This window comes from Podarcis bocagei (assembly GCF_964188305.1).
Source record: "Podarcis bocagei genome assembly, chromosome: 8".
In the NCBI taxonomy this organism is placed as follows: Eukaryota; Metazoa; Chordata; class Lepidosauria; order Squamata; family Lacertidae; genus Podarcis; species Podarcis bocagei.
In genome coordinates, this window is record NC_138133.1 from 74,699,114 (window position 1) to 74,707,365 (window position 8,252).

Genomic DNA, 8,252 nt, shown 5'->3' on the forward strand with positions numbered 1-8,252 from the left:
CTACCGCTGGTTGCCTGGTCCTCGCCTGCCTGGGAGGGGAGAGGAATTGTAAACAAGACCTTCACGGACACGTGGAGTGTCTTAGAGCTCATCTATTGCTGGCCCTCTAGTGGCTGCTGTGAGCCAGTGCAGCTGCTTGCCCACGAGCTCCCCCGGTGGACAAGCCTGTATTGCAGCCTCATTGCTTACAGTGGCTGGGCCGAATTGGCGCCACCTGCTGGTTGGCCTGACTATTGCAGCTACAATTTTTTATTTTTGAAGCAATTTAATAAGGTTTAATTTTCTTGTTTTTATTTGAGGGGCCTTTTGATTCGCCAGCAGCCTATTCAAAGAGGTGCTTCGGCTGCGTAGGCCCGTGCTGTCTGCCTGCCTCTGTAGTCCAGCCTGTGGAGGCGTATTGAATTTACAGCATATAGTTGGGGATTAGTTGGGTTTGCGCATTAGTGCCTTCCGGACAATTATTGCTTAATTGTTTGTCATCGAGGTGTTCCTTGTGGTACACAAATAACGTTGCTTCGCTAGGAGGGTTTTTTCCGGACGGCTTCCTCCAATACCATCGCAAGGGTAGCATTCCTTAAAATCGGTGCTATTGGGGTAGTACGTGACTTTTCTCTGTTTCTGATTGAGCAGGTATGGCTCCAAAGAAGGCCTCAGCCCGCCCCGGCATGTCTGCAACCGCAAAACGGCCTATTAGGGGCCCGTCTCAGGCGCTTCGCTCACCTGCTTCCAGTCAGCCAGTGGGTCGGATGCAGTCCTTGGTGGCCAGCATGGCTGGAGATCCAGCAGCCTTGTCTCGCTTTGCGGCTCAGATGGACGGTTTTCTAAAGCAATGTTCCAGTCAGCCGTCCACGTCTGCAGGGCCGCCTCCCCCAATGGGGGCGGCGTCGCCAATTGTATCGTCTTCTAGTGAGGATGGGAGAGAGGGATTGTCGGCTGCAGGAGTGGATAACGATCCCACGTTAACCCAGCCCCATTACTTACCTGCTGTCCGGGGTCGGACGCGGAGGTCGCGTCTATCCTCCCGGAGGGCCTCTGGAAGAGGGCCCCCCTCGGCGCCTTCCACCAGCCAGGGGGGGAACATCCTGCCCCCGGCGGAGGCGCCGTCTGTTTCAGGCCGCTCACGTGTCGTTTCCTCCTCGCCAGCCCCAGGTCCTTCACGGCTGGACGGTGATTCTGAATCTTCTCTCGAGGACAGCTTACCAGTCCCAGCCAGGAAGTCCGCGGGCGGAAAGCGTCGCCGCAAGAGATCTTCCCGAAAGCGTGCAAAACGTAGGAAGGATGACTCTTCTACCTCCTATACCGGTACGTCATCTTCTAGTTCCGACGATGAGGTCGGTAGTTCGCTGGAGCTGTACTGGGGTTTTGGAGAGACGGCCTCAGGGCTCCCTAGGTGGGCTTGGGAGCGCAGATCCAATTCTCATCGGGCCAGATATGGTGCCGTTCAAGAGTGTAGAGACGGGGTTTTGATACCCGACGTCAAGGTCTCTACCAATTCTGCTAGAGATGTCATCCCAGGTTTGCACTTGCCTTCAAAATTACGGTCGAGAATACTGAACGGCCGTTATGTAGATATGTTTAAGCTGGCTCCTCCTTCGGAGGACCAGGAGAAGGGTAGTTCTGCCAAAAAACGCCAGGGTGCTTCCACTGCGGACAGAACGTTTGAGCTTTGGCTTGATTGTTTTCAGGTTTTTGCCGGTGTGGTTATGGCAGCTTACCCTCGGAGATCTCTCCATTTAATGGTTTACCAGTCTATTGTTCGGGCTGCATTCACCAGAGCTGGTGAGAAAGCCGCAATAAAATATGATGAGAACTTTAGGCGACGAGCGGCCAAGATCCCCTCTGCCCGTTGGGATCGTAAAGATCTTGACGTGTGGACCACCTATGTGGCCCCACTTATCGAGAAGAAGCTACCGGAGCAACAGAGGGCGAAGCTAGGGGCTCCGAGAGCCGGCCGTCGCCTTTTTTGCTGGGACTTCAACAAGGGCTCTTGTCAGCGTCCAGGTTGCAAATTCGCACACATGTGTGAGAGGTGCAATGGCTTACACCCCGCTTCCTCTTGTTATGCGGGTCGGCGGCCCTTTCGGGGTGGAAAAGGGGGTCCTCAGCAGACCCCTAAGCCCACACCTCCCTCTGCAGCCTCAGGAGCGGGAAAATAGCATGCTTACCTCGTTAGCCTATACTCCTGTCCGCCTGCAGGGGTTACAGTCCTGGTTGCAGTCTTACCCTAATAGGGAAGTGGCTTGTTATTTGAATGACGGTTTTTCATTTGGTTTCCGGATTCCGGTAGCTGGGAATCCCGTAGCGCGGAATCCTGCGAACCAAAAATCAGTTCGTGAGTTACCTCAGGTAGCCCGCAAAAAGATAGCAAAGGAAGTGGCCTTGCAACGCATGGCTGGACCTTTTGACACCCCCCCTTTTCATAATTTGCATGTATCCCCTCTGGGTATCGTGCCAAAGAAAGCGCCGGGTGAATTTCGTTTGATTCATAATTTGTCACATCCCCTGGGCACCTCAGTCAATGATGTGATTCCTCCGGAGCTATGCTCCGTGAAATATGCATCACTTGATCAAGCGATCAAGATGATTCGGAAATTTGGTCATGCTGCCTTGTTGGCGAAATGCGACATTGAGTCGGCATTTCGTTTGTTGCCAATTCACCCGAAGGATTTTTGGTTGTTAGGTTTTCAGTTTGAAGGCAAGTATTATTTTGACAAGGCCATGCCTATGGGATGTTCGATTGCTTGCGCTGCCTTCGAAGCTTTTAGTACCTTTTTGGAGTGGGCCCTCAAGGAAAAAACTGGTTTGGGCGGAGTCACTCATTATTTGGATGATTTTTTATTGGCCTCGGCGTGCGATACTGGGGAGTGCGCGGCACTCCTCCAGGCTTTCGCCGACCTCACTCAGGAGCTGGGGGTTCCTTTGGCCGCAGACAAGACCGAGGGGCCCTCAACTCGGCTTACTTACCTGGGTATCCTTCTGGACACTGTCTCTCAGACCTCCAGCTTGCCAAGAGACAAGCTGGTAGCTTTGAGGAAGGTGATAGAGGAATTACTCCCGTTGAGGAAGGTGTCTCTTAGGCAGCTACAATCGCTGTTGGGACACTTGAATTTCGCCTGTAAAGTAGTGGCGCCTGGGCGCCCTTTTTGTTCTCGTCTGGCTAGGCTCACGGCAGGGCTGAAGGCCCCGCATCATAGGGTGCGCCTTTCTAAGGAGGTAAAAACCGACCTGTCTATTTGGTTGGAATTCCTTACAGATTTCAATGGTGTGTCGTTATGGCAAGATACTTTGAATTTGCATAACGACTTCCAGGTGCAGTCAGACGCTGCTGGGTCGCTAGGTTTTGGGCTGTATTGGAAGGGCCGTTGGTGTGCAAAACGATGGCCAACGGAATGGCTGGGAGGAGACATTACGCGGGACCTAACTTTTCTCGAGTTTTTTCCCATTGCAGTGGCAGTGCATTTGTGGGTCGAGGAGTTCAGGAACCGTCGTGTCTGCTTCTGGACCGATAATCAGGCCGTGGTGGCAGTGTTGGCCAAGCTGTCGTCACGCTCCCCCCGGGTGTCGGCCTTATTGCGAGTTTTTGTATTACATTGCTTACGTTATAATATAGTTTTTTCAGCTCGTTTTGTCCCGGGGGTGTCTAACGAAATTGCTGATGCTCTGTCCCGTTTTCAGATGGAGCGGTTCAGACTCCTGGTTCCAGAAGCTCGGATACGTCCGGAATATTTCCCGGATCATCTTTGGAACCTTGGCAGCAATTAGTTTTACAGGGAGTAGCGGCATCGGTCTCCCCTTCTACCCTAAGATCATACACAAAAGCTTGGGATGATTTTATAGCATTTTTGCGGCAGTCTGCCGGCGATGTAAGAGGGCTTCCGCCCACATCGTCTCAGGTGCTACAATATTTAGCACAGCTATTTCAGATGGGTAGGGCATCTAGGACAATCAGGGTGCAAGCTGCCGCTATAGCATTTTTCTGTAAGGTATTTTTTGATAAGGATCCTTGTTCGAAATTCATTGTTCGCAAAGCCTTAGAAGGTTGGAGTAGAATCTGCCCTTCCCGGCCTGCAAATAGGCATCCCATAACCTTTGACATGCTGTGCAGAATGCGCAAGAAGCTGCGGGTGGTGTGTTGGTCCGGGTATGAGGCTCGCCTGTTCACGGCTGCCTTTTCGATCGCCTTTTTTGGAGCCCTAAGAGTGGGGGAAATAGTGGTCGAAAATCAGGGGACTGAGTGTCCTCGGGGCCTTTTGCTACAGGATGTGCAGTTGTCTCCTGTGGAACTTCGAGTCACAATTAGACGTTCTAAGACAGATCAGAAGGGCAAGGGTGCCCTCATTCGTCTCCCGGCTACGGGGGAATCGGGCCCTTGCCCTGTGAAAGATGTCAGGAGGTACCTGGCTTTGCGCTCCCATGGAGATGGGCCATTGTTTAGGCATGAGGATGGGTCGCCCCTTTCTAGGCAGCAATTTGCGAAGGTGATGCGAAAGGCGATTCTGGCGGGTGGCGGCGTAGCAACTGACTTTGCCCCCCACTCATTCAGGATTGGGGCTGCCACGACGGCGGCACATTGGGGATTGTCAGCAGCCAGAATAAAGGATTTGGGCCGCTGGAAATCGGATGTGTTTAAGCGTTATGTTCGTTAGCACAGTTTTTTACATTATATTGTCTATTCATCTCAGGTTCCGCGGCTGTCCGCATCTGGATGGTGGGACACAGCATCATCCACTGGGTTTGTGTTGCAGCACGGCAGTCGGGAATGGGTCCAGGTCTCGGCCTCCCTCGGCATGTTCAGCTTTCCTGGTTGTCCAGAAGGGGAATGCGTTGGTCGGAGCTCCTGCCTATGATTCGGAGGCAGTTGCTGGTGGAAGAACCTCCATCAGCCATTGTGGTGCAGTTGGGTGAGAACGACCTGGTTTTTTCGGACTGTTTTTCCCTGCGTGCTGCAATTTTGGCGGACTTAGAGGAGCTGCGGGCAATGGTGCCATCAGCTAAAATATTTTGGTCCAGATGGCTGCAGCGGCGTGCTTGGCGAGGCAGTCGTTGCCCAGCCGCCACGGAGAGAGCCAGACGACGTATTAACTCTGCAGTGTCTCTAAGAATCATGGAGATGGGTGGAGATGTGATTTTTCATCCTGAGATTTCTTCTCAGGAGCCATCCTTTTTTCGAGATGATGGTGTGCACCTTTCTGCTTCTGGTAATGAGGCATGGATAGGTGCGGTGGTGTCCAAGCTGAGGTCTTGGCTGGGTCTGTGAGTGGTTTGGCGGTGAGCTGTGTGCTCCATGGCGGTTAGGCATTGGTTAAATTGGTTCTTGGAGGGATAAGTGCCTATCCCTCCAAATGATGCGGAAAGGGAATTCCGTTAAAGGAATCCAGGGGCTTGCCATTCTTTCGTCCTGTCCGGGCTTGGGCCGTGCAAGCCCCACCGGAACATGAGGGTGAGAAGTGTTGGATTGATTCCCAGCCTCATTTCTCACCCAATACTTGTTTCCCACGCTGGCTTCCGGTGGAGTCCGGAAGTGCCAGCACTGTCCTGTGGGGGCAAGGACAGATAGTCAAACCATTGCCTAAGCAACCACTCACATTTTTTGTATTTGAATAAAGTTGTGGCCAAAATTATGCCAAAAACCTTAAACAAAAAATTGGCGTGAAGTGTGAATTTTTTGGGGGGTGGCACTGTGGAACTCAACACGCAAAGCGTGTTCTCACTTGCAGAGAGCACGTGTTGCGGTTGGGGAACAGGCCACTGCTTCATGACTAGGCAAATTTGGTGGAACCCGAACCCTTAAAGGGTTAATTGGGTTGCTGGGGATTTTTGAGTGTTGCTAATTCGGAGGAGGAGTCAGAGTATATAAATATAGGGCCAAGACGATGGGCCGTCCTCTTGGCCGTTTTGCATCGGATCACCCGCCCTCCCTCCCTTTTATAGGGTGGTCTCTGGTTTATTGACCTTGCTATGCCTGTCTAGGGGTCGTTCGCCTTTGAGCGGGGGCCTGGTAGGAATTTTGCCATTTGGCTGATTGGCTGTGCCACTTGGTTTTTGCCTACCATGTAGCAAATCGTCACAACTTGTAAGGTTGGCGGTTAGGCATTGGTTAAATTGGTTCTTGGAGGGATAAGTGCCTATCCCTCCAAATGATGCGGAAAGGGAATTCCGTTAAAGGAATCCAGGGGCTTGCCATTCTTTCGTCCTGTCCGTGGAGCCGGGCTTGGGCCGTGCAAGCCCCACCGGAACATGAGGGTGAGAAGTGTTGGATTGATTCCCAGCCTCATTTCTCACCCAATACTTGTTTCCCACGCTGGCTTCCGGTGGAGTCCGGAAGTGCCAGCACTGTCCTGTGGGGGCAAGGACAGATAGTCAAACCATTGCCTAAGCAACCACTCACATTTTTTGTATTTGAATAAAGTTGTGGCCAAAATTATGCCAAAAACCTTAAACAAAAAATTGGCGTGAAGTGTGAATTTTTTGGGGGGTGGCACTGTGGAACTCAACACGCAAACTTCCCCAAATTCTGTCACCTTGCTACATTCCATTGGTGTTTGTTTTTGTTTGTTTGTTTGAAGTGTCTTTCACATCATGTGAAAAGCTCAAAAACAAAATTAACAGGGAAACATTGGCAAAATGGAATAAGCTGCTGTGTGAATGCATCCGAGGTGTCAGATTCTTGAAAAGACTAAGCAAGGCAGAGAAAGCCTCTTCTGAAACTGGTCCAGCAAAAGCATCTAAGGCCTGTGTCCTAGTTTGAGCTCAGCATGCCGTTGCAAGTGTGAAGATGCCATTGATTTCCTGTTGCTAGCTTATTCCACTAGAAGTCAAGGGTCCTGGTGTATCATTCTTTCTTAGCAAAGAGAGATGAGCCAGCCTCCTGCTGCGAGGTCTTCTTTTCCCATTCGGCAGGAATGGGTTCCCCCCAGAGTGTTCATTTCACTTACCACATGCTGCCTCCCAATCTTCCATTCCCCACAGCGGTGTGAAGGAAGACGTTCCTGACTGCAACCTGTCATTTTCATTTTAGTTAAGCAATGGAGAGGTGCAGGTCTGTGGCTTTTTTGATATGCAGCTCACTGCTTTCGGTGCAAACAGATTTCCGAAAACAGCATGTTGTCTTCTGTGCAGCTGAAAGACTCGTGTGGTGTTACTGATCCATTTGGGGACTTGTAAGCACTGCTTTTTCATGGAGGGAGCCAAGTACCTCAGAAATATAGCTCATAATAATAATAATAATAATAATAATAATAATAATAATAATAATTTATTATTTATACCCCACCCATCTGGCTGAGTTTCCCCAGCCACTCTGGGCGGCTCCCAATCAATGTTAAAAACAGTACAGCGTTACATATTAAAAACTTCCCTGAACAGGGCTGCCTTAAGATGTCTTCTGAATGTCAGGTAATTATTTAGCTCTTTGACATCTGATGGGAGGCCGTTCCACAGGGCGAGCGCCACTACCAAGAAGGCCCTCTGTCTGGTTCCCTGTAGCCTCACTTCTCGCAATGAGGGAACCACCAGAAGGCCCTCGGCGCTGGATCTCAGTGTCCGGGCTGAACGATGGGGGTGGAGACGCTCCTTCAGGTATACAGGACCGAGGCCGTTTAGGGCTTTAAAGGTCAGCACCAACACTTTGAATCGTGCTCGGAAACGTACTGGGAGCCAATGCAGATCTCTCAGAACTGGTGTTATGTGGTCCCAGCGGCCATTCCCAGTCACCAGTCTAGCTGCCGCATTCTGGATTAATTGCAGTTTCCGGGTCACCTTCAAAGGTAGCCCCACGTAGAGCGCATTGCAGTAGTCCAAGCGTGAGATAACTAGAGCATGCACCACTCTGGCGAGACAGTTCGCGGGCAGGTAGGGTCTTAGCCTGCGTACCAGGTGGAGCTGGTAGACAGCTGCCCTGGACACAGAGTTAACCTGCGCCTCCATGGACAGCTGTGAGTCCAAAATGACTCCCAGGCTGCGCACCTGGTCCTTCAGGGGCACAGTTACCCCATTCAAGACCAGTGAATCCCCCACACCAACCCGCTCCCTGTCCCCCAAAAACAGTACTTCTGTATTGTCAGGATTCAACCTCAATCTGTTAGCCGCCATCCATCCTCCAACCGCCTTCAGGCACTCATTGCATGAACTGCTGGGTACAGCATTTTTGCGAGGCAGATTTCAAGGCAGCAGTTTCCCCAATTGTCTGCTGGGGCACAATCTTGTGCCACAAGGGAGGCTGAAATATGATAAATGAAGCCAGCATGTTGTAT

The 8,252-nt window shown here is 51.4% G+C and overlaps 1 protein-coding gene across 1 annotated transcript; it reads left to right on the plus strand.

Annotated features, from left to right (window-relative positions):
• Positions 1–632: 632 nt before the first annotated feature.
• LOC308593596 (uncharacterized protein) lies at positions 633–5,383 on the plus strand (the record flags this gene model as incomplete). The annotated part of the gene is made up of 2 exons (XM_081206053.1): positions 633–1,302; positions 4,683–5,383. The coding sequence occupies 2 exons, from the start codon at positions 633–635 to the stop codon at positions 5,255–5,257; spliced, it is 1,245 nt and encodes a 414-aa protein (XP_081062179.1). The 3' UTR covers positions 5,258–5,383.
• Positions 5,384–8,252: the final 2,869 nt, after the last annotated feature.